This window comes from Erigeron canadensis, chromosome 6 (genome assembly GCF_010389155.1).
Source record: "Erigeron canadensis isolate Cc75 chromosome 6, C_canadensis_v1, whole genome shotgun sequence".
In the NCBI taxonomy this organism is placed as follows: domain Eukaryota; kingdom Viridiplantae; phylum Streptophyta; class Magnoliopsida; order Asterales; family Asteraceae; genus Erigeron; species Erigeron canadensis.
Window position 1 is genome coordinate 39,330,733 of NC_057766.1, and position 25,994 is coordinate 39,356,726.

Consider the following 25,994-nt stretch of genomic DNA (forward strand, 5'->3'; position numbering starts at 1 on the left):
AAGCATGGCCAATATGTTTTGCTGAGACCCCAAAGATTCATGTATATCAAAAAAGCAGAAAGATGAGAACAAATAAAAAAGCCAAAATCCAAGAGGCTATCAGTGAACAAAATATGCAATCAACTCCCAAAAAAGTCAGCAAATCCTTACCATGTTTGGTAACATCGCAATTTAGAAATATACTTAGAGTTGAAGAATCTGGATGTATCAGGTAATTCACAGATAAGTAACTAGGCCAAACAATCAACGACCTACAGCCTATGTGCACACCTCTATTTAGGGAGTCAAGAAGCTTTTTTCACCAAGCAACATATACTATACCAGAGTCTTATCAAAGCGTCGAGTTACCACTTACCAATGACTAATCAACTACAGTCTGGACACTCTAGCCAATCTATGAGCACATATCCAAATTACTTGATTGATCTACCAAATAGAGACCCAAAAAATGAGTCTCGACTTACACCTAAAAAACAACCAAACCCCAAAAGAAATTTTCAACATTCAAGATATGATGTTTTAGCCATACATGATTTATCCAGAAAATTTATCAATGGCCGCAAGCGTGTACAAAGCAACATGAGCCTACGATGAAGTGATCGGTCATTAATAAACACGACTTGCTAATCAGCACACATTTACTAACATGTACAAAGCATCCTACCTCTGAAGCCAAAAAGACACCGAAAGCGGGACCGACTAAAAGCCTAACTTAACATACATCTAGGAACCTAAAATTAGTACTGTACGAAGTCGAATTACATAACCTAGACATAATAAAATATCATCATAAAGCATGAAATAAAAATCAAGCAATATAAAACCATATACAATCCAAACACATGCTTACATATCACGCATAATAATATCCTTACAATTCAGCAATTTTCAAACACATAACAACAATTATTATTATTATTATAATCATTCATACATAACCGAAATTCAACAGCCTTACGTCATCATGACGAATCATAATGAGGATAGGAAGGAAATCTAATCAGTTGTAGTAGAGTTCAAGGCCCATGCCATCATGAATCTCGTAATCCTTAAGAGTGATATGATCCTTATATATATTGTACCACTTCTGGATCCTTATCTTATCGGCGCGTGTACCCGTCTGAGCTGCCACGAGCTTCTTCAGGTCTCCGATCGTGTCATCGTCGTTGCACTTCACGCGCACCTTCTTTCCCAATCGATCGTTCAACACCACCTCGATCATCTTCCTCTTCTTTTTCTTTAATTTATTTTTATATGAATTTTCGGATGCAAACCCTAATTCCCAATTGTGATTTTTTGAGAAGACTTGCCTTTATATATATATTGATAAAGCCAAGGCGGTGCGTGTGTGGATGGCTGGCTTTTGGTTTTATACCGCGACTTACATATTCACCCCCTCAGGTTATATCATATTAACATCGGTGGTAGGAAAGGTGTAAATTTCTTTTTAAATTAAATACAAGTACCAAAAATCAATCATGTTTGTTATAACAGAATTAACATGTTTCTACCATTCGTATGAGAAAGCGAACACTTAAGTATATTTGATTGATATCTCTCCTCTTAATAAAACAAAGTTCTTAATTCTAATGACCTTCTAAAAATCTGCCAAGTGGCAGCCTAATTCTTTCTTTAACATAATTTCCGTCGAACTAAAATTATACCTTTTTTTAAAAAAAAATTATTTTTAGTTTATCTATGCTATGATTCTATCTCAATTTATCACCTTCAATATTTAATTTTCCTTCATTAAATTAATGACGATGTGTGTCAACAAAATTTTTGAAGGATTTTTGGATTCGCTGTCCATAACTTCTATCTTCTTATTCAATCACAGAAACCATCATTCAAAGTTATCATAATGATGATAAAGATATAAATTTTATATGTTCCTCTTCTTATTTGAAGTTTGGATCGAATGTTTTGAGGCTATGCAGTTATGGTATGTGTAGTTTAGTAGAACAACACTTCCTTCCGTCATTTCAGGTATGTTTTTGTTTACATGATAAAAAGTTTTGATTTTAAGGTATCAATTTTCTATTTCAATTGAGTTTTTGAGTTTTGGAAATTTAGGGTTCTTACTTTTTATCCTTAATTAGTTTCCGATCAAAATTTAGGGCTATTATTTATATTTTTTTTCTCAAATTAAGTTCAACCCTTTTTTTTCTCAGTTTCTTGATCAGTATTCCTTTTAACTTGTATTTCTAAATTTCAAATAAAATTTAGGAAAAATAAATATTTAAAATTCTTGAGAAAGATATAATATGATGTAATAAAGCAGTCTCATAGATTAATATCAGTTGGAATAAGGAGAATGGTCTTAGTGTGTTTGCCTAAAAAAATATATCCAGTACATTCATTGAGCATATGTTTAGCATCCAAAAATGATACGGTATCTTAGTATTTTACTTAACAATCTCAAAAATGTGGATATAGCCATGGACAATATGTTTTTTTCAACAAATCTATTCTATGATGTACTAATAGTAATTTTTATTGAATCAATTTAACAGATGCAAGTTGAGCTTTGCCCTTGCATTTAGAAAGGGAATGTTGGACATACAAACTTACGAGCACTAAAGACGGTATGTATACAACTTTGATTCGATTATGATGCTAATACAATTACTAATGTGCAGATGATAGTGCATTGAGTAGTAAGACTAACAAGAAATAAGTCTCTTCACATGTTCCTATTATGTCACGTCCTACCGAATGTAAATCCCTGCTTAAAGCGTATGTCGAACTATTTATGCTTTGCTTTACAGGCACAAATGTTTTATTTGACTTCTTTTCTACAAGATCAAGTACTTTCATGGTCAATCCCTCATTAGGCCTCTCACTAAGGCTCTTCGATGGGGTCGTCGATGGGGTCGTCGACACTCCTAGCTTAGGGAGTGAGCTCGTCGACGGGGCTTCCTTCGTTGCACATCGATCGGTCGAAGCATATTGACGAGGGGATGAGCGTATGGTGGGGACCGCATGTAACGTAAACAAAAAAAATGATTTTTTTCAAAATTTTTGAAAACCAACGGCTAGTATGCTTTCTTTTTATTTTTTTTCCCCTTTTCATCTATATATACTACAAATTAATCCATTTCCTTGTTCACCACATTTCATTTCTTCACAACTCCTTTCACTTTTTCTTCACAATATCAACAAATTCTTGCACTCCCACTACATCTCTAAACCATGTCAAACAACAACGAAAACCAAATTAACGACATGTGGAATCACTTTCTAGAAAACCCAATGCCGGGTATGCCCCCGATGCCGGCTATGTCATCAATTAACCAAGGCCAAACAAGCCAAGCTTCTAGCTCATCCAACCCGATCCCAATGGGTCCTTCACCCCCTTGCCTCGTTAACCCATATTCTCAAGCGTATTACAATCAAATTGGTTACAATCCAATTATGGGTCAAACTCAAACTTGGACCGAGTCTCAACGTTTAGCGTTACTCCAAGCCCAAATTCAAGCTCAAATGCAAGCTCAAATGGCGTTTGACTTTCACCAACAACAGCAACAAAGACCAAGAACCTCACAACCGCCATTGATTATCAATGAAAATGTCCCCGACAAAGATAGTGTCGCGTCTGCTGATGATGAAGATGAAGATGAAGTTGTGGAGGTGGGTCGTGGGAAGAGGCGCGCCAAAACCGAGAGAGAAAAGGAACTGGGAAGATGATGATACACTGTTGTTAGCACGGTGTTGGGTGCATTGGTCGCAGGACCCGGTGGTGGGTAATAGTCAGACGGAGGGTATTTTTTGGAAAAAAGTGGTGGAGATGTTTAACAACGAAACACAACACGCAGCACGTACGAAGAGCCAAATACACGGCAAATGGAACAAGATTAAAAAAGGTGTTAAGGCATTTGGTGCGGCGTTGAAGAAGGTTAGCGAGCACGGCCGACAAAGTGGGGCGGATGAGCAACAGGTGGTGGATGCAGCTGTGAAACTATACAAGAAACAAACAGGGGAGAAATTTTGGCATTACCAAAGTTGCTATGACCTTCTTAAAACCTTGTCCAACTTTTGGAATGAAAACAAGGCCACGAGTAGTCGATAAGCTCCGACGGTAGCTTTGACCGCCGATGATGTTCCATTAGGCGGGACCCCCATTCCCACTCCTATTCCCACCCCCACCCCGGTCCCATTTGAGGCCTTATTTGGGTCAGACCCCATTAGGCAACCACCGGGTCGTAATGTTAGCTGGAGGTTGTCTAGTTCATCCGATGCCACATCGGGGCGATCTTCGGGTTCTGAAACAACTCAGCTCGTTAGTTCTTATCTTCAAAAACAAAAAGAAGCCTTGCGACGGGCCGAGATTAGAGATGCCATGAAGGTTTTGGCGAGACCAATTCCGACGGGCTTGTCGCAAACCGACTTTGAGGCACATATGAGATATCGTCAATACTTGCAAGAGAACTACGGTAGCTCGTTTTATGCACCCGCAGCACCGGCGGCACAGCCGGGTCCTAGCCACGTCTTGGAGGAGGACGACCAGACCGCCGACAACGAGTAGTTTTTTTTTTTTTATAATTGTAATGTTTTATTTTTCCTTGCAATGTTTTATTTTTAAGTGTGCTATGTTTTTCATGTTTAGTTGTAATGTTTTTTATTTATTTAGTTGTAATGTTTTATTATTAATAAAATTAAGTAGTTTTTTAATTTTGTGTAAATATAAAATAAAATAAATAAAAAGTGTGGAAGAGGGATTATAGGGAGACAGGGAGTGATTGTGGAAGAGGTGGATGAAGAGAGAGAAAAGCTGATGTGGCAGTGTGGAAGAGGTGCGGAAGAGGTAAGGATGAGGTTAGCTTAGTATAAGGCCTTATTGATTCTATTAAGCACTGGTCTATTCTAGAAAGGAATATGATAAGCATTGTTACTATCAAATAATTGTAAAGGGTGTCAACTCTAATGCCATCAAAAAGTCTACAAAAGTTACGCCAGTGGCAATGTAACAACGCAAAAAGTAACAGGAAAGTAGCTCCTTGGAGAGATTAGATTAACTTCGGCTGAACAAGTCTCCACGGACAGCAGCAAAAGTTAATCTGAAAAATGCTATAAGAAAACAAATTTATATAAAATTTAGTTGTCTAAATAAAGTTTCTACCCGGCCAGTGGTGTTTTGCAAATTGCTCAACTTTGGGATCTTACCAATTGTGATAAATTAATATGTGCTTTTGCAGCTCGTCATAGATATGTTGGTTGCTATCTGTTGCTTGCTTAAATAATGTCTCAATTGTATGAGGCACTAACCCTGGGCATTCTGAATTTCCTTCCTATAGATGTATGAAATGTAAACAAAACTAATAGAGGTGGCAAATTAGTTGGTGGAATTCGGTTACGGGCACCTCATGCCGCATGGATGGCGATAAAATGAACTTCGAATACTTTAATGGCTTCTAGGATGTCAAGACTCAAGAACACTAATTATGTTACTGCAACTACTTAAATGGCTGGTACGATGTCAAGCAACATGTTCAACAGCAAGATTCTTATATTACACAGGTATCATACACTATTACACTTGTTATTGCTTTGTGATCTACGTTGGCATTCTTATGCTGTCAAGTAATCACATATATATCATGCATTCATGCTGATTGTGTGCTAATCATTTATGATACAAGAGTTTAAGTACAGATTTCTCACAGGCCACAACAAATAAGGTAGCTTTCAAAGAAAGTGAATAAGGGCAAACTCACATGAGAGATGGTCATATGGTGGTGGTAGCTAAGCTGAATTGTTTAATCAGAAAAGAGTTGATTTGTACTTATTTTATTTACTTATCGACATGTAATAAAGAAAAATGTACAAGACAATTTTGGTTTGTTTGGACGTTGTATCATATAACTCGTGTTAGCGTTGACCAAAAATTATTAAACTATATATATTTTTTTAAATGGTGAATTTCGCTTAAGAACTTCGTGTCGCGATTCGACAGCGGGAGGTCTAGCATACGTTGTCTTAACCGGGTCCGAGCTAGAGAGCTCCCTCGAAGTAGAAATGCCTATTTCAAATACCTGATGGGAGGAAAACCCCCTACTAATCCGCCCGAAGGCACGACGATTAATAGGGATAAACCCTGCCCCTTCAGACTTGAACCTGGGTATACCCAAGTCAAGCCTTCATAGGAAGACTTCCTATGTACTTCCCAAATCTTGAACCCAAGACATCTTGCTTGTAAGGCAAGTGCTCAACCAATTGAGCTAACTATTCATTTAAAATAGCAAAATGATCATAGTATGAATATTATAATTACACATATGAAAAAACCTTTTTTTAAAAGGCCCGGGTTAAACCTGGGTTGATTAACTAGTTTTTAAATACAAAAGAGTATAACCTAAGCTTTGCACCAGCATCACCACATTTAATAGACAATACTTAATGACTTAAACAGTATTGAACACAATAATAATTGAACACAATAATAATTTTCAAAATGGTCGACAAAGAATAACTATTTCTAATAAATTCTTTTTTGTATTTACTATAAAGTATGTTTGTTATATATTTATTTATGTTTTTCAATCGTAAATATTTGATGTAAATAGTGTTAATTATAAAGTCTATATAAACACTTCTTTTTTTCATGTTATAAATACATACTTAGTGCACATGTACATCATAATAAAATGTTGTTTAATGTTTATATGAATCGAAACATTAATGTTGTTATTAATACAATGTAAAATGAATATGTTACATCCTAGTATGAGACATTGTATCATCATACATTTATGGTTAGGATTATAAATATCATGATCATTATGTATAATTACCGATAATGTACAGCCTTAGACAAAAAGACCAACTTTTCCATATGCAATATGTAACTTAACTTTTACCGTCATATCAATTGTAGCCTTTGGAGCTAGAATGAGATGTTAAAGTAAAAAGTCAACAGAAAATCAGAATGGTGACCACATACTAACACATGTATTGTTTAATTTATTTTAATACAGCTTGAAGAGACTAACTTTTGAGAATTTTCTCTTATGTCTTAGACAAGGTTTCATTATTGGCCAAAATCCCGATAGATGGAGTCATGGGCGGTACTAGGGGGCCAAGGGGTCCAATGCCCTCCTTCAAATTTAAATTTTGTCAATGTATTTTTAAATTTTTCATAAAATTTTAAAATTTTTTTATAGGTTTTTAACATTTTGCCTCCTTTTAAATTTATTTTTCATAAGTTTTCTAAGTTTGCCCCCTTTAGAATTTTTTTCTGGTACCGCCTCTGGATGGAATACAACCCATTTGATGATCGTGTACTCTCACAACAACTACATGGAAAGCTTCGTGAGTCTATAATGAACCCCTATAATTCACATTTGAGAACACGTCATTTTCACCATTTACATCACGGTTTAAACAATAACATATGATAGTCGTATTCAAATCTTGTTTTCAAATATAGAGAAGTGATCCAACCTATATTATTTGTATTTTTTATTTTCTACTTACGGGCATTTCAAATGATGCTTTTACATAACTTTTTAAAGAAAACTTTATCAAAAACATTTTCTCATTAGAGTGAAAACGCTTTTATCATTGAAAGAAATAACTTAATAAGAAAGTTTTTATAAAAATTAATCTCGAAGGATTTTAATTTTAATATGACAAATGTTAGTGCCCGTTGGTTGGTACATATGAAACGGATCACGAATCAAAACAGAACAAAAAGGCTAGTGAAACTACTACAATACAAGGCAAAGGCACGTGCATCGCACGCTATCGTGTTCTCAGCTTCTCCGTCCATTCCATTTTTTAGACTATCATTCTATCTCCATCTCCTTCGCTCACTCAGAAACTCGAGTTGTTAAATGGCAGGTCAGTGACTCATCTTTCTATCTCTATATCTTTCTCTAGTCTACATATATTAATTTGCTCATGATGATGTGAAAGTTAAACCACCACTATTTATTTTGATCTTATAATATTGGATTCACTTTTTTTTAACAGTTTATTTCTTATATTATGATGAATTTACTTGAAGATACTTAGTGCTACTATAATTGGATTGAGTTCTTTTTTTGTTTGATAGGCTAATTTACAATCACAAACCATGAATCATGTCTCCTTCAATTTGAATTTATGTTTGTGTTTTTTCTTTCTTTTGTGGCATTTGATTGTCTTTGTCGTGTGTTTTTTTTTCAAAAAAAATTCATAGTATGTACATTTGGATCATCGTACTAGTCGTGAATCTTAAATTGGGTAAGTGTATTCGTTTCAGAAACCACCTAATAAGTGTATGCTCATATATTACAAGTTTTTAACCATGTGATAGTACGAGTACAATCACCCAAATCCACAGAAAGGGGTACATGAGACCAAATGAACATTCGGAAAAGTACGTTGTAGTTAGGTGATTCTAACACTTTTAGTAAAATTAGTAGTGTCATCAGTTGTTTTTCTATACTTCTTAATAAAGTGTAGGATATTGTATCCAAAAGCACACTTTTAGAGGGTATGTTTTCACGTTAAAGTTACACATACTACTGCAGTTTGAAGGGGGAAAAAAAAAGGAAAAAAACTTGGCTTTTTTGTAATAAACCTAGCTAATCTGATAAAACTTTTATGCAGAAATCATGGGGAAAATTGTTCAAAATTTACAGACTTCACAATGCTGTCAGAAAAATACGCAATTCGGCGCCCTATATCCAAGGGACCGATGTGCACAATATACACGCAACTTGCTTCTCTTTCAAGGAAGGAAGTTGGCATGGACCGGGATCTCGGCCATGCAAGTGCGTAATGTATCAAACATTAAACGGGGAATTCTTTACTGCAATGGTCCGTTCTAGACTCTTACCATCCAGGTTAATATCAGATGTACCCAAAAATATTTAAGCCCTTTAAGATCTCGAGACACCCCATATCCTAATACTCCTACAATAAATGGTGAGGCAGAAATGAGGTTGGCATATTGGAGATAGTGACTCAGACCATATGCATTATAAGTCCACTTGATGTAAAACTGCATTAGATAATCATTACTTTTGTTGGCCTAGTGATCAGGAGACTGATGTCCTCACAAGAGGTCTCTTGGGGTGGCCTAGGATAGGTTTTGAAAAAGATAACTCGTTTAGGTCGAATACATCTTAGTCAAAAGGTTCGCCTTATTAGGAAAACCTCATTGCTCGAATCAAAGAAATTAATAACGCTTGTGATGAGCTATAATTATGAAGTATGTGATTATTGCTAATTCATGAAACATTCGGGCCCTAAAGGAAACTAAAAATGAGATAATCTGGTTGACAACCCATGTAAACAGACATTGGATAGCATGAGACAGTCAGTTATTTGTTAATGCTTCTTGGGTTTTATCTTTTTATCCATTTTCTTTGGCTTCTAATAGACTTTTTTTAGTTACAGCTTCTCCTTCTGCTACTGCTGTACCATCGCTTGAAAAAGTAGATTTTCTCAAACTTCAAAATGGCAGGTGATACTTTCCTTCATGCAGTTTCAGTATATATCTTCCTTGTTAGTTTATTTTCAATTTGAACTTCAGCAAACAATGTTTTTTGTTATCTTAATTATTTTTCTCTGATGATATTTGAAGTGGCTGGGGTTCAATTTCTGCAATTGTATCAATTATTTATATTTATCATCTCAGATGTACAGAGAAGATGAATTTGTATATAAGCGATATATTGTGAAACTGGTTATCATCTACGCATATTTGAATGCAGCGATATACGTGGTGTTGCTGTTGATGGTGTTGCGGTTGAACCTATTAACCTCACTGAGCCAGTGACACAAGCAATAGCAGCTGCCTTTGCTGCATGGCTTTTGGATAAGAAAAAAGCTGATTCTTCTAAGCGTTTCAGAATATCCATTGGGCATGATTCTCGAATTTCTGCACAAAAATTACAGGTAGCAGCCCCTACTACAAGTATGGGTTGAGTTTTCTTTTTTGCTATGAAGAACTTTACAACATTGTATTCCCATTATACACTTTATAATGCTTTACATGTGAGTTGTTTGTCTGAAAGATTGACCTAATGTTTCCAGGATGCAGCTTCCAGGGGAATTGCTGGTGCAGACTTTGATGTTGTGCAATATGGGTAACGTTGATCATGAATTTTTTTTCTGTATGTTTGATTTTGTTCTGCAAATTATTCATTTAATTCCTTTCATAAACTTTTTGTAGACTGGCATCCACCCCGGCGATGTTCAATAGTACATTGACCAAAAATGAAGACTTCTTATGTCCAGTTGATGGGGCTATCATGATAACTGGTAAAAATATATGGAACCAAATATCAGACTCTTGAAAGTGAAATACGGATATATTTTTTTTATCTTCATTTCAATCACTTATTGGATGCTTTATGTGTAACTTTCTTTTGACAGCAAGCCATCTCCCTTTTAATAGAAACGGGTTTAAATTCTTTACTAACGCTGGAGGGCTTGGAAAAGCTGACATCAAAGACATCTTAGAACGTGCTGCGAACATATACAACGGTTTTACACCAGAATCCCTTGAAGAGGCAGAAAGAAAAGCTTCATTCTGTATCAGTAAGGTTGACTACATGTCTGTTTATTCAGCTGACCTTGTAGCCGCTGTCCGCACAGCTTCCGGAAACATAGGTAAGACATCCTGTTGATTTTTTGTTACTTTTTAAGTCGTGATGAACTCAAGGTAATTTGCTTGTTTGGCTTTGAGCTATCAGAAAAGCCATTGCAAGGATTTCATATAGTTGTGGATGCCGGGAATGGTGCTGGTGGCTTTTTTGCTGTAAGTTTTTGATGCTTCATCGATCTTAAAACACCAAGGGATATTTCAGTTAGGGAACTTACTTTTCTTTCCTCTTATTTATTATCCAGGGAAAGGTGCTGGAGCCTTTAGGTGCTATTACTTCTGGCAGTCAGTTTCTAGAACCAGATGGTAATAACCTATGAACTAAACAACTTGAAATTATTTAGGATGGTTTGGTTTGTAACCCAAGTTAAGTTTACTAATGCTCAGGTTTATTTCCTAATCATATTCCTAACCCTGAGGATAAGGCAGCAATGAAGGCAATTACCCAAGCGGTGCTTGATAACAAGGCTGATTTGGGGATTATCTTTGACACAGATGTTGATAGGTAATCGAACTTCTACAGATTCAAAATATTTCTTTATGCATAAACTCTTGGTCATATTTGTAATTTTGTTATTGTGGTGTCTAAATCAGATCTGCCGCTGTTGATTCCACTGGGCGTGAGTTTAACCGTAATCGTCTTATTGCTTTGATGTCTGCTATTGTTTTAGACGAAGTGAGTTTCTTGAACTGTTTACACAGTTGTTCCTTTCCATAAGTTCGAGTTACTCACTACTTTTGTTTGATCCTACTAGCACCCTGGAACAACCATCGTCACAGATAGTGTTACTTCGGACGGGCTTACAACATTCATTGAAAAAAAGCTAGGTAAGAACAGCCTTCATAGATGCATCTTAGATTATCCAAGGGTTCTAACCCATTCTAATTTTAATGGGTCATCTATTTGATCACTAAGCATTTATTGTTCAAATTAGATATGGTTGATCTGATGATCCATATGCTGATAATTCCCAAATTCTTGCAGGGGGGAAGCACCATCGATTCAAACGAGGGTATAAAAATGTTATTGACGAAGCTGTTCGACTGGTAAGTTATAAAATAGGAGCAAACTTTTTATTTTACATTATTTAATGTTCTTGTAAGTTAGATTATTTGCGGAAAAAGTCCAAAAAGTATTTCTGAATATCAGTTTACTTCCATGCTAATTTGGCATCCAACACAGAACTCTGTTGGTGAGGAGTCACATTTGGCTATTGAGACCAGTGGTCATGGAGCACTCAAGGAGAATCACTGGCTTGATGATGGTGCATATCTCATGGTAGGTATTGATTGTCTATTTATGTATATTCATTGTGTAGTTTTGATTTGACCTCATTTGCAGGTCAAACTATTAAACAAACTTGCATCGGCCAGAGCTTCGGGCCAAACTGGCGGTAGCAAAGTATTGACCGATTTGGTAGAGGAACTGCAGGAACCTGGTGTTGCTGTTGAGCTTAGATTAAAAATAGATCAAAATCATGCAGATCTTAAAGGAGGGTATGTTAATTTACCAGGTGCATAATTATTGCTTATGGTTCCAGAAGTTTTGATCATACTCTGGTGGTTTTTACAGATCTTTCCGTGACTATGGGGAAGCAGTGCTAAGGCATCTGGAAAGCAAAAGCGAATCAGATCCTAAGCTTCAAAAAGCGCCTGTTAACTATGAAGGGGTAAGTTCTTAAAATATCTCCAGCATCGGTGCTACATAAAAGAACTTGACCTAAAACGACTAAAAAGTGCTTATTAGTGTATACGGCCATATGGTGTTTTTACTTTCTAATCTAAAATAGGTACGAGTTTCTGGATATGGTGGGTGGTTTCTTCTGAGACTTTCACTTCATGATCCTGTGTTGCCCCTCAACATCGAGGTAAATCAAATTAATTTCAACTGTACCATATGTATTCTTTCAAGTTATCGGCGTAAGAAAAACTAAATAAACTTGTTAAAACTGTAGGCACCCAGCAATGAGGATGCAGTAAAACTTGGACTTGCTGTACTTTCTGCTACAAATGAGTTCTCCGCTCTGGATGTCTCGGCCTTGGTGAAATTTGTACAACAGTAAACAAGCTCGGCTTATATAATATATATATATATATATATATAATTTTCTTTTGAAAAGGACAGTGAGCTTCTTTTGAGGATTTCTGTTGTAATAAGTATTAAAATTGTCGCTTTTGGCAGTTCCAAAAGTTCTTAAACTAACCACCAAAGGATACTGAATACTTACACTATATATTTGAGATCAAGTTTTGAAGCGATTGACATTAATGTAAATTATGCATTTATCATGTTGATCGTCACATTTATATGTGTATTGTGTGTTCATGTTTTACCTTCATCATACTAAATAAGGTTGAGATGAAACTCGCAAACATTATTGAGTTTGAGTTCAATGCAAAAGAAAGAGAATTTTAAACACGCCACAAGATAAAGAAAACCACAAATTTCCATTTATCTTGCAAGAACAAGCAAGTACTAGACTATAAAGATATACATTTCACATATAAACACATACGGAGTAAAATAGTTGCTATGACCCTAAATACATTACTTGCTTGATTGCATGTACCTTTTGTAATAGTAGCAGCACTAAACGAATCTAACAACTGGATTGGTTTTTATCAATGAGCTTCATCATGAAGTTGAACTGCATATCAGGTGAGGTCCTGGGTTGGGGCCATTTGGCTCCTTCGGGTATTTTGATACTCCTAAAACCCTGGTTTCGGTATAAGTTGGTGGCACTAGGGTTGTTTAGGTCACAATGCAATGCAATGGATCGACATCCCCAGCTTCTGGCTTGAGCTTCTGCTTTTGCTATGAGCTTTTTCGCTATTCCCTTTCGTCTAAACCTTTCTCTAACTGCAACGTTTGATACATATGCAATACCGGTCCTGCAGAGAAAGACTTGTGAATTATAATTCCCTACAGTTTGACTACTGAAGTCAACCCTCTTGAACTTCAGGTTCAAGATTCAAATTGATACATAAATAGTAAAACATAGACATATCCAGACTAACTGTAGATGGTATGAACTATGAAGTTACAGATGGTCAATTTTCAAGTTAGGAGCTGGTTTATTTGACCTTATATTAAAATTCAAACTATTCATTACAATAACCTGGTACATCAAGGAACATTTGATTTTAAATGTATCTTAACACGGACTGCCCTAAACTATCTCATGATATAACCAAATAGAAGGACATAACGGTTTTGACTTCCGGGTATCAACTATATCCTAAAAGCATACACACAGACCAAAAACACATCAACAGCATAGTATTTAGCTATAAAGAAGATCTAATCCTGAGAGATATCGCTAAGCATATTTTCACAAAATCTTGAATCGTCTACTCTAAATCTAATTCTTACAGGCCATGGTTTGATCCTATGCAAACTCAGTAGGCTAGTACTACACAATATATTGGTCCTATATGTAGTTTTTGTTACAATGTTCAATGTAGTTACTGGAACAGGAGTAGCTCTATCTTAAGTTGGAAACATGCATCCTTAAGTTTGAACTTCAAGAAAGAGGGGCCCATTCATTTCTACTTATCTATGATATTTGTAAGAAACCAAATTCTCTCTCTCGGTAAGGACGCTATGATTAATTCAGTAACAATTAATCATTCGTTGTCCTTTATCTTCAACACACTTTTCTTTGTGTGTTAATTCTATATATTGGAACGAATTCTTCAATCCTATCGGACTCAAGAATTCAGATCATAGCAGTATGCTAATGATTAAAGTATGCATAACAATACAACCAATAACAAAGTTTTAAACCTTCAGATATTGTTGCTGTTGGATAAGAAACATCAACTACTTGACCAAAAATAAGTCACAATTGTTTTAAGCTTTAAAAAAAGCTCACCTTCTCTGTCGAAGAGGTCCTTTCCTAGGAAGAAAATCAGCCACAGTGTCTAAAGTCAAAATCCCAGCAACATAACCCTTATTCAAACTAACTTTTGCACCAAAGCCGGCAATTTTGAGATCTTCATCACCGATACAGAACATGTCATCTTCAGAAGCACCAGCGACAGCAACCAGACATGTTCTTCTACAACCAGGGGGTACTGACAATCCAAAAACGAGTGCAAGTAGTCTATCAATCCTCAGAACAAAGTCTAATGGGAAGGAATATTCAGGGAAGAAGGAGCTACAATGCGTTTCTGCAACTTCCCAACAATCTTCAATTCTTGCTTCACGAACAACAATTTCGGGGGAGACGATTGGAAATATTTCAACCACTTGACTCGCTTTGCAAATCCCTATCGAGTCTAGAGAAAAACAAGAGATTCGGAACAATTTTTAATAAGAAAAGGCGAATAAAAAAAAATGAACTGTAAAATAACTACATTCCTATAGGTAGATAAGTATAGTTCTTATTTGAATCCATCAGCGTTCGAGAGATGATAGTAAATTCCAACATATAGTTCTAACAAAAAACGTTAACTTTGACATATGAGGTCAAATCATATTTATGGCTTTTCAACTTCCAGATTGATATTTGTAGCCTACATTTGGTAACTTTTGATTCTTAATGTCAAACAAGAAATTGAAACATTTACATATCCAGTAAGGTTTTCAATCCAAGATTACATTTCTCCCATATCTAATAACTAATTTTAGATTTTGTATCTCAATATTCCTCTCTGTGTGATCGCCAGTGCTATCTTAGGTACTTACCAAATAGACCAACACTTCTATAAAACCATGAGTCTGATGGAGTAATTGTTATATTTTTGAGAAGATGGCCGAGTGTTCCAAGAACTCCGATGCTTAGATTACTTTGGGCCAAAATAATGAGATTTTGTGAAATGGATCAAGGAGTTGATTACAGCATATATGGCAGCCTACAGTAAAGCTAAAAAAGACACAGCTACCTATAACTTCCATTACTCCAATGAAGCTAAAGATATGATTCTAATACTTGAATGTGGCAATAACAACTTCAAATTTCAAAAACACAAATCCAAAAACCCCTTCATCACAAGTTTACTTCTAATAGCTAAACTCATGAAGTAGGTTCTTTGTCACAGAAAAACACATTAGCTATGCCTATGTTTGACATGATACATATTTCGGAATCAACGATAAGAGTTTAATAAATCAGGAATCTAGTAAATTAACTGAATTATAACAAACAAACATTGACATCATTTCATCCAAACATATAACATAACTAAAGATTAAAAAGGCAGAATCTTTACTATTGATTATTCAACTACAATTCAAGAAACACAAAGATTGGACCTCAGCTCAAATTACCAAATTCGATTAAGCAAACACATATATAGATACATATTTCCTAACTATTACCAAGGTCGCCTACTTGTCAGGAGACCTGATGTCACCCTAAGAGAGCTCAGGTTAGAATCTCACTAGGAAACAGTGGCCTGATGGATATATATATATAGATAGATAGATAGATATCGATAGATAGAGATAGGAAAAAGAAGTACCAGATGTTGAAAGATGGTTAGAGAGAGGAGATTGATGAAACCTAGAAGGATAGAAAAGGGGCAATTTGTTGTAATTTGGAGACAGATTGATTCCTTGAGGTATCATGGTCCACATTTTCTTTTTCTTTTTGTTTTCTTGGGTCAAAAGATTTGAAGGAGGCTGCTGCTAATCAGTAAACTTCAAGGATTTTGATCCAAGAAAGAAGAAGATAATAAAGACAGATGAAGGAAATTTAGAAGTTGTTGGTATCAATCAGACAACATTTTGGTATTCTCGGTGTTCACTCAACACATACTGAGAGTTTTTGTTTTTCTTAAAAAGAATCATTTGTGTTTTTCTCTGTTTGTTCTCTTTTGGGTAGATGGCTGCCTTGCTCTCGGGTCGGGTCGGCTCTCCTTCCTTCTCTTACACATTTCCATAAAGTAAAGTTTTGTGTTAAGCGGATAATTTTTCAAAAATGTTATGTTTCTATGTTTCTAATAATTAGCCTAATAACAATTTTAAAATATGACAAATGTAATATATTCATTCTGTCTTTTAATTTTATTATTTGATCTTACCAAGTATCATAATCTAATAGACTAATATTTTAAGAAAATATATCTTCTAAATGAAAAAAAGTAGAAGATAATAAATGTGTTCTTTCTAGTTTTACATTAAAAGGTCTAAAAAACTTTTTTTTTCTTTTTGAATTTAAAAAAACTATGATTTGATCGTACTTTTATTTTTGGAAAACAAAAGGTATTATTAAATGTGATTGTTAAATTTTAAGACTTATAATACTAACAAAAGAAATCTACTATTTAAAATAAATACTACATTTTATGAGTCAAGAGGAGTCATAGCCTGATGTAACATCTTAAAAAGTTAAACTTTTTACTTAAATTTTTTTTAAAAAAGTTATTTAGAGTTCGTATATTTAAAACATTACGTTATCAAAATCATTTAAAAAAATAGAATATTGTTAGTCACACTCGTTAAGTTAAGCGTCCATTAAACACAAACAGTTTATTATGCGTCATCAAAAGACTAAAAGACATCATTAAAAAACATTTACATTTTGACGGCTTTAAAACGCATTGAAGATTTTTCAGGTCGTTAATAACTTTTCAAATCCAACTCATATATCCACATAAAATTTTCATTAACGTGTCAAACCACTTTAAAATCTAATTGGGAAATCAAATCCATATATATAAATAGACACTACATTATATCCGTCCTATCTATAAAACAATAGCTATTGTTTAACATTTTAAGTTTTAACATTTTATCAAAACCAAATTAGATTAATAATTTACGTCGTCGCCGCATCGGTGCTACCGCCACTACCGCCGCCGTTACATCACTATCACTGCAACGCATGGATAGGGTTCTAGTTAAAATGAAGGTTAAAAGAGCAATTTTGTCACTTAAAATATGTTAAAAGAACAAATTTGCCATTAATTTTTTGAAATGCCTAAATTTGCCACTAAATAGCTATAATAAGACCAAATTTGTTACTTTCTACAAGAAATTTTTTTTTTATTTAGATTTCTCACATTGACAATAAACATTGCAATCATTCGCTTATGTTCTAAATGACGTTTTAAAATATAGTTTAAAGAACGTGGAACTTTGAACTCTTTTATAAAAATACATACACATACACACACAAAAACTCTAAATGAATACACCTTAGATTCATGTTTGATCAATATGAACAATATTTCAAGTAACCAACTTCATCTTTTTAGATGGTCATGTTGATAACTGAATATTTTATTAAATCGTGGGCATAATATGTATTGTTTCATATGAGTCTCACATATTAGAGAATGTGTACATACATATATGTACGAGATTTGAAATATGCGACAATAGTTTGAAATAATTGGAGCATTAGGTGAAAAATTGTTGGTGACAAATTTACCTATTGTTATATATATTTTTTTATAGCAATTTACATTTGTAACTTTGTTTAGTGGTAAATAAGGGTATTCAAAAAAACCAATGGTAAATTATAGTCATTCATATATTTTAAGTGTCAAATTTACTCTTAAATTTGAGTCTTTAAAAAAATTAGTGACAAATTTGCTCATTTCACGTATTAATTTAAGATGTAGATCAATTTGTATACGGAGATAAATGTGAAGGCATAGTCCGATTTAAACCTGGTTAGGTGTTATGTGACTTTTCCATAAAAAGACTAAACGGTGTATAACTTTATAACGGTCTTACTAACTAAATTATTGAAAGTCGATTTAGTCGACTCGATAGAGCGGAACTTAACAAAGAAATAAAATTAGGGTTTAAATTTGTTATTCTACTCGCACTTTCTAGAAATCGGAAAAGTGAAGGAGATATGAGTGCTCCGGTGAAAAACGGCATCCCTCCTAAAGAACTCCTTGACGATCTCTGCAGGTTACTTTCTCTACACATCTTTCATTTCTATCATCTATTTATATTTCTGTTATATATATAGATATTCATTACATACATACACATATATATATATATATATATCTGCAGTTTGTAGTCCTAGTTTGAGGTTTAGTTATCAGGATATCTTTGTGTGTGTGTGTGTGTGTGCTGTTAGTGATTGACATGTATGTATAGCTTGCTTACTTACTTTGAATGGCAGTCGATTTGTTCTGAATGTGCCGAAAGAGGATCAGCAGTCATTCGAGAGGATTTTGTTTCTTGTGGAGTATGCACATTGGTTTTACGAGGACAATTCCGTCGAAAATAACCCCTCTTTGAAGTCCTTCACCCTTAAGGAATTTACCTCTCTAAGTATCCTTCCATTTTTTCTATTGCTTAAATCTTTAGTGTCTTAATTTTATATCCGTTTTTGTTATTTCCTTAAGCTATCGCAGTGTTTAACAGTTGCGACGTCTTGAAGCCTTATGTTCCTCATATAGATGACATTTTTAAGGACTTCACGTCGTACAAAGTTCGGGTTCCTGTAACTGGGGCAATTATATTGGACGAAACATACGAAAGGGTTAGGTTTCTTTTCAACTATCTGTGTGATATTGAATCATAAGTTTTTTTTTTCTTTCTTTCTTTCGTGTATGTAATGTTTCTGATACTTGATGTTTTTTTGGGTCAGTGTGTGCTAGTCAAAGGGTGGAAGGGATCAAGTTGGAGTTTTCCGAGAGGGAAAAAGAATAAGGATGAGGAAGACCACAAGTGTGCTATCAGAGAGGTAAAATACATTTGTTACGTATGTACTGTGCTTTTTCCATTTTATTTGTTAGCTAAGTGTAATCAACTGTTTCTTTTTATTTATTTCGAACTGAAAAATTACAATCCATCCAGAAATAGAAGACTTGGACAGGCCCAAAGTTTATACATACATACAATTCTCACAAACCAACTATTTTATTCACTCTTCCAGTATGTGTTTTGCTATATGTTCCATCTCATCTTTAGTTTCTGATAATTTGTTCCCGCTTTAAATTGCAATCTGCTAAGTCTGTGTCTAATAACATCCACTATTTGATCCTTCAATTTCTCTTTAGGGATCTGACCTTTGCCAATGAATCTGGCATTCCGTTCTTTCCATATTACATACACACATGCTGCAAGGCATAATCTTTGGACAACACTCTTTATGGAGTTGTTGCATCTTTTGTTATTAAACCAGTGTTTGATATCCTGCCACTTATCAGGAGCTTGTTGGTTCTCCATAATCTCCTTTACATCCTTCCATATAAAACCAGAGTACTCACACCTTAAAATGAAATGATCCAGTGAATCATGTTGTTTTTCACAAAGAGCACAAATGTATGTATTTGCAGGGTTCCATTTCATCATTCTTTCATGAGTCTGTAATCTGTCCTTCATCGCAAGCCACAAAATGAATGCATGACTTGGTATATTCTGGCTGAACCACTGTCTTGCCCCATTAGACCTTGTTGAAATCAACTGTTGTGATCATACTCTAGGTGCATTTTGGTTGCATGTATTGATATTGCTGCTACTTGTCCTCTTTGTCTGCAGGTTCTGGAAGAAACAGGATTTGATGTTTCAAAACTTATTAACAAAGATGATTATGTTGAAATGATATTCGGGCCACAGAGAGTACGACTCTACATAGTTGGAGGCGTGAAAGAAGATACGACATTTGCACCTCAAACTAAGAAGGAGATAAGTGTAGGTGACTCTTATTATTTGAAAGTGTCATGAATATTTATGTTGTTAGACTCCTAACCCGAAAGAAAATGGCAGACTCCTTTAGTTTTTTTTTAGCTATTATCATTCACTTTTATGAGCTGTAAAATATAGGGTAGGTTTCTTGTATCATCATTAATGTTGTAATGTGTATTCTCCGAGTGCAGGAAATTGCGTGGCAGCGTGTTGCTGACCTTCGGCCAGTATATGGAGATGTGATATCACATGGTGTAACTGGTCTTAAGCTTTACATGGTTGCTCCGTTTTTGAAGTAAGTGATATAACACTACTGTATGCTTGGGGTTTCATCCTTTTTTTTCTTCATTCTAAAGTTCTACATACTAAAGTATTAATGTATCACATTTAACTTCCTTCAGATCCTTGAGATCATGGATCTGCTCACATCAGCCCCCAGTACCACCAAGGTTAAATGCACCTGCAAGAGGTTTGTTATCTTTCTGTTCCCTTGTTGATTATATACTAATGTTAGGGAGTATGATTCTTTTTATGTGTTCCTGATGTACATGATTTGAAATACATGCGGCTAAAAATTTGTCAAATCAGTCGCTAATAAAATAACTGATGAGGTTAAGTTTGTTTTGTTTATTGATTTTTGTGTCTTTGTGAAGCAAAAAGCATATGGAAAGCAAAAGGAAACTCTTCAGGGAGTAGCTTAGTGACAACGGAGACTCAGTCAAGCAAAAGTAGTCATGTTACAAATTCCTCCAACAAAGGACCCGGCCAAAGTTTCAGAAATTTTCATTTCAACACTCATCCCATTCTACAGCCAATTGAAACTGTTTTCTCTTCATAAAAGTTGATGTGAACAGTTCATGCACATAGTCAAGCATACTCACCACATCTATCGGCCGTCACATGCATAGTTAATCCTACAACTGACAATGGCCTTTTTGTGCTACAACTGAGCCAAGTGTAAAATTGCAAATATGGTTAGAGGTTTGAAGATGTCAGTAATATTTTGTATAGAGTAATCGTGTAATGTTCTTCCCTGATTCGTGAAGTTTAGCCTACTTGTTTTGAATGGATCTGATTTGTCTTCTGGAGAATTACAGGTTTTTTCTTACTAGATTAGCTGGCACGTCTTCTTTTTAGCATAACATTTCTTTTACACTTTATCTTGAATTAAGGTTGAAATGTAGGATAATTGCTTATCTTATTGGTTTTTCTTAATGAATCGCTAATCTGTTAAGTCATAATGTCTACATATGGTATGAGTGACAGTTCACTGAGGGTGTGAGCTATGGATTATGAGATGGATGTCAATTAAAGACTAATAACTAATGACCTTAAAAGTTAAAAACGAATATTTCTACTTGCAACAACCTTGAGCGAAGCATGGTATAGAAAAGTTTGCGAAATAAAGATAGGATCATTCTTGATGTTAGTGTGATGTGCTCAGGTTTTAGTAGATTGAACGGAAAAGTGATCTAGTATAAACTTTTGCAATCGGTCTTAAACTCTGTATTTTGTGTATTAAATTTTCACTTCATCATAACCGGGGCAACAAGTGTTTGTAGTCATGTCACCTGCTATATAATCAAAATCAGTGCCATACCAGTTGCTCGTAAGTAATACATGGTCATAAATTGCAAGTTTAATATACAAAAATTGATGTTGTGACGAGTTAGCAATTCTAACATAAATTAATGCACTCATCACAAATAGGTTTGGATGGTCCATTGTTGACTCAATCATTTGACCTGTCTGTCAATCTTTTTTAACATTACATAGAACGTGCTTGCAAAAGTCAAATTGGACGGGTCTAAAGTAGAGAAATATCAAATACCGTTTACATAGTTTCCGCAGGGTTTAAGACGATGACAATATGCTAGTACCTTAAACGGGTAATCTGATTTCTGATAGATCGGGTCTTTGAGATGGCAAATTGACAATCCCATGGCTCAAACATTATGATACCTATATCACCTACCAATCGATAATTGGGGAGTTTTTTGTTTTATTATGGACTAGCGGTTTGGAGATCCAAGATCAGCCATTCTATTATCTCGACCATTTAAAAGAAAGATGTGTTTCTGGAAATTGGAATTACGGCCTAGTATTTGACAAGAAAAAAAACTACCATTTGCGAAAAGGAAACAAGCCCAATAACATGACAAGGAAGCCAAAAGATTGACGGATAAATGATAATAACTTAGCTTTGTACCTTTTAAACGCAAGTCAAAGACACATTGATGACTAACCCAAGTGCCATACCAAATTGTGAAATCTTACAACATTCTTTTTCCAGGATTCTACCTACAACCCATATCACAACGCCCCCCTTTATAGAACCACAATGCACATGTTTCAAAATCCATACAAATTCCATCTTCCCTTGTGCAAACAACCCAGCCTACTAAGATTAAACTCCAGCCAAAAAAAAAACACGACGCTACAAGAGGCCGACTACAACAAGCTCTCTGTCTCGTCTCTTCCCACCATGAACATATTTATATAGAGAAAGTAGCCGAAGATCCAATAACTATATTTGTAGATTTTGCAGAATACATTGCTTCTTTTGGATAATTTCTCACCTGATGTCAAACTTGTAACTCTTTATAATTTTCTTCCAATTTGGGTTCTTAAAATTTTCCCTCCTCTTCCTTTGGTATTGACAAAACGCCAACAGCACTGGAGGAAACTGCTTCAGCCTTGATATGAGACTTAGAATCTTGGGCAGTGGAGGTGGGATGCCCCTTTTCTTCCATTGGTGGCTTTGGGCTGGCAGATGGCTTGATATGTGGTTTAGGGAAGTTGGGAGTGGGAGCAGAATAAACTGGCACTGCTTGTCTTATGGTGACGGGCGGTGCCAAACCGCACATGGTTGGTGGCATCGCCCTGAACTGAGGTGGAAGCTGATTAGGCTGTGCTATTCCCATATGAGGAATCGGAAGTGGTGGAGCAGCAAAAACAGGAATCGCATTGCGTATGGTGACTGGCGGGGCCATCCCGTGATGAGCCCTGAAGTGGCCAACAGGGATATATGGTGCAGCTCCAACCGCAGGGAACTTGTGTGGTCGGGTTGTGGTAGGCTTATCATGCGATTCAGTTGTATTGGTGATTTTGAATTGGTTTTGTGAAGGTAATTTCGAGGGTATGCTGCTTTCAGGTTTTCTGCTGGAAGTTCCGTCGTTATCTAACAATGTGGTGAGATGTGGCCTGCTTCGGGGGGTTGTTTTTAGGCATATTAATGGAAGCATTTTTGATGTTGTTGACAGAGGTGTTTGTGCAGTATTTGGCTTTGGGTTTGGAGGTGGAAACTGGATAGGAAATGGTATATTTGACATTCTTGCCTTTAACCTAAATTTTTGTAAAGCACGAGCTACAGTTACGTGCTCCTGCTCCTCGATGATCTCTTTTTGCAATGTTGAGCTTTCTGTTTCCTGGGTCACTGAAACAAAGATAAAAATCAGTCATATATGTCTAAAATACATTTGCATAATTTGGCAGGTCAATCAGACAAAACCTGAATTGACATCACTTACAAAGTTTCAAAGATAACCAAGCTGACATGGCTGCATTCTTTTCAGCTTGCTTCTTATTCTTTGCTGGTTCCCCCGTAAATGTACAGCCAGCCAACTCAACAGTGCCGGTGAAAATAGGCATATGCCCAAGGCCTGACCTAAAAGTTGTATATGTTGGTAAAGATGCCCCTACTCTTTGAGAAACCTCCTGCAATAGGTTCTTGTACACACCTGTCTCATCCTGTCCATCCAAAAAATTACGCTGATTAAGTAAAGCTCTTAGGAAAGTTATGTGCGAAACAAAAAATCTACTGCATTGATGAAACATGTCAAGGGAATGATATATGAAAGTATCCCTCAAAGTCCTCTAATAGTGCACTTTTTTAACTATAAATTATTACTAATATTATAAAAGCTGCAACGGTCCAAAAGAAAACCGCCACAAGAAGGTTTCGAAGTGGCATGCCGTCATGCAATTACATTCAGAATATACTTGATGTCATCCCCAATAGAAAGAAGTGGAATATCTATTTTAAGATAACTATCTATGAGTGAATCTTCACTTCTGGTAACTTTTGTTTCATTGGGTAACATAAGATCCGAATTCCATCAATTAGGATAAAACCTTACAGGAAATTTGCAATAATCTGGTTAACTTCCGGTTAAATCCCCAATCGATAAACAACAGGTACTATGTTACTCAAAATGACTAAACAAAGATGTTAGCCAAATTGAGCATCGACACACCGTAAAATGCATTTTACCCGAAAATAAACTTGTTTGTTGCAACTAGTAAAATCTGAGTGCTGCCATGTTTATACTTATAGGTACATTTTTATCATCAACAAGTCTTACAACCATGAATACATACTTTACTTATACCAAACCACTAATAATGTCGTATTTCAGCATAATTGAAAAAAGATATCCAATGCCTGGAGTAAAACCCCCAGTAAGCAATTAAAAAAAAATTAGGTCCTTCTAGACAACAATTAACATGACCCACAATCTGCCGATCAAAATCACCGTACCTACGCCTAAAACAACAGAAAGACTACTTTCCTGGTTGGTAATTTTTGAATATTAACTAGTCTTATCTATAAACTCGAGAACAAGAGTATAACGACTAAGCCAACTGTCTAATAATCCATCCACAAGATCACAGTTTTCTAACTATTATTTTCCATCTAAAAAACCATCTCCAAAACCACAGAACAAGGTTCCCTGTCTGCTTATTTTCCTAAGGAATTTCCTTTTTCTCCAATTATATATATAAAAAAAAAGACCACTTATTAATTACACAACTGGTAAATAATTATAAAAAAAAAAAAAAATTAACCTTCAGAAACCCTAAATTAAGAAGAAAGAAAACTAACCAAAATGCGAGCAGCAAGGGAATTGGAAGGACCACGGCTAGCAAGGGCATTTAAAGCAACCTCAGCAGCAGAATGCTCAGCCTGCCTTAAAGTAGTACAGTAATTAGGGCTCTCATAAGTCTCGCCGTTGAAATTAACGGTAGCTTTGAAGCGCGGCGCGTGATCCGGACCTTCTCTTATACTTATATATGATGGCAGATTGAAACAGCTTCTTTGCGCCAACTCCTGCAGCTGGTTCTTATACATCTCTCTCCCTCTCTCAATTTCAAATATATGTGAAAAATATATCTTTTATTAAATTAATAATAAAATTATTATTATTATTAGGTCATGAGATGAAAGCGGCGATCGAAAATGCCGATCATCGATTTCAACTGTCTCCGATCGCAATCGGAGTTATTGTTGTTTAGGGTTTTGGATTTGGTAGTGCGGAGTCGTGTGTAGACATTTTTTATATTCTATTTATTCATATATGTATATATATTATATTATATTATTATGTGTGTATATATATATGTGTGTGTGAGATATAGAGAGAGAGATACAGTATATCAGATGTAGAGAGAGAAAGTGGTGGACTTAGATAACCACGCACTAATTAGAGAGAGAGAGAGAGAAGTGCGAGTGCGAGAGAGTGAGTGTAATAAAAGTTTGTTTCTCTTCGTATTTTCTTTTATTTTTTAGGAAGTGTTCGCCCTCATTTTAAAACTTTTATGATTTTTCTAACACCACGACATGATTACACGTGTAGTCGTTATTGTAGTTAAAATCGGCCAACTAAGCAGGTTACTAGGACTCGACTGGTGACTTGGAGATATGAGAGGTTGAGTTAGTCCGACTCGTATAACAAGTTGGTCAACTGTCTAACTTAGATCAAATAAAAAAAAGAACTCGCGTTAAACTCCAATAAAAAT

At 35.3% G+C, this 25,994-nt stretch overlaps 5 protein-coding genes across 7 annotated transcripts; 2 read left to right on the top strand and 3 right to left on the bottom strand.

Annotated features, from left to right (window-relative positions):
* Positions 1-828: 828 nt before the first annotated feature.
* On the bottom strand, positions 829-1,328 carry LOC122604011 (ubiquitin-like protein 5). The gene has a single exon (XM_043776893.1). The coding sequence runs from the start codon at positions 1,220-1,222 to the stop codon at positions 1,001-1,003; it is 222 nt and encodes a 73-aa protein (XP_043632828.1). The 5' UTR covers positions 1,223-1,328; the 3' UTR covers positions 829-1,000.
* Positions 1,329-7,696: 6,368 nt separating this feature from the next.
* LOC122603160 (phosphoglucomutase) lies at positions 7,697-12,905 on the top strand. 2 transcript variants are annotated; one of them, XM_043775789.1, is made up of 18 exons: positions 7,697-7,839; positions 8,593-8,802; positions 9,385-9,451; positions 9,702-9,885; positions 10,024-10,076; positions 10,163-10,251; positions 10,366-10,602; positions 10,686-10,750; positions 10,840-10,900; positions 10,982-11,099; positions 11,189-11,270; positions 11,350-11,422; positions 11,580-11,641; positions 11,778-11,873; positions 11,937-12,091; positions 12,168-12,264; positions 12,385-12,462; positions 12,550-12,905. In XM_043775789.1, exons 1-18 carry the CDS (start codon positions 7,833-7,835, stop codon positions 12,655-12,657), a joined length of 1,842 nt encoding a protein of 613 aa, XP_043631724.1. In that variant the 5' UTR covers positions 7,697-7,832; the 3' UTR covers positions 12,658-12,905. The 2 variants fall into 2 exon arrangements, with proteins under 2 accessions (XP_043631724.1, XP_043631725.1); XM_043775790.1 differs by lacking the exon at positions 8,593-8,802 and having other exon boundaries at positions 7,698-7,839.
* Positions 12,906-13,023: 118 nt separating this feature from the next.
* On the bottom strand, positions 13,024-16,369 carry LOC122603779. 2 transcript variants are annotated; one of them, XM_043776585.1, is made up of 4 exons: positions 16,061-16,369; positions 14,759-14,875; positions 14,470-14,671; positions 13,024-13,486 (listed from the first exon to the last, which is right to left on the bottom strand). In XM_043776585.1, exons 1-4 carry the CDS (start codon positions 16,173-16,175, stop codon positions 13,195-13,197), a joined length of 726 nt encoding a protein of 241 aa, XP_043632520.1. In that variant the 5' UTR covers positions 16,176-16,369; the 3' UTR covers positions 13,024-13,194. The 2 variants fall into 2 exon arrangements, with proteins under 2 accessions (XP_043632520.1, XP_043632518.1); XM_043776583.1 differs by having other exon boundaries at positions 14,470-14,875.
* A 1,918-nt stretch (positions 16,370-18,287) lies between these two features.
* On the top strand, positions 18,288-21,286 carry LOC122605001 (mRNA-decapping enzyme subunit 2-like). The gene is made up of 8 exons (XM_043777863.1): positions 18,288-18,464; positions 18,685-18,836; positions 18,920-19,047; positions 19,156-19,251; positions 20,049-20,201; positions 20,387-20,490; positions 20,597-20,664; positions 20,849-21,286. The coding sequence occupies exons 1-8, from the start codon at positions 18,406-18,408 to the stop codon at positions 21,031-21,033; spliced, it is 945 nt and encodes a 314-aa protein (XP_043633798.1). The 5' UTR covers positions 18,288-18,405; the 3' UTR covers positions 21,034-21,286.
* A 1,084-nt stretch (positions 21,287-22,370) lies between these two features.
* LOC122603148 (double-stranded RNA-binding protein 2-like) lies at positions 22,371-25,620 on the bottom strand. The gene is made up of 3 exons (XM_043775774.1): positions 25,081-25,620; positions 23,726-23,945; positions 22,371-23,631 (listed from the first exon to the last, which is right to left on the bottom strand). The coding sequence occupies exons 1-3, from the start codon at positions 25,324-25,326 to the stop codon at positions 22,823-22,825; spliced, it is 1,275 nt and encodes a 424-aa protein (XP_043631709.1). The 5' UTR covers positions 25,327-25,620; the 3' UTR covers positions 22,371-22,822.
* Positions 25,621-25,994: the final 374 nt, after the last annotated feature.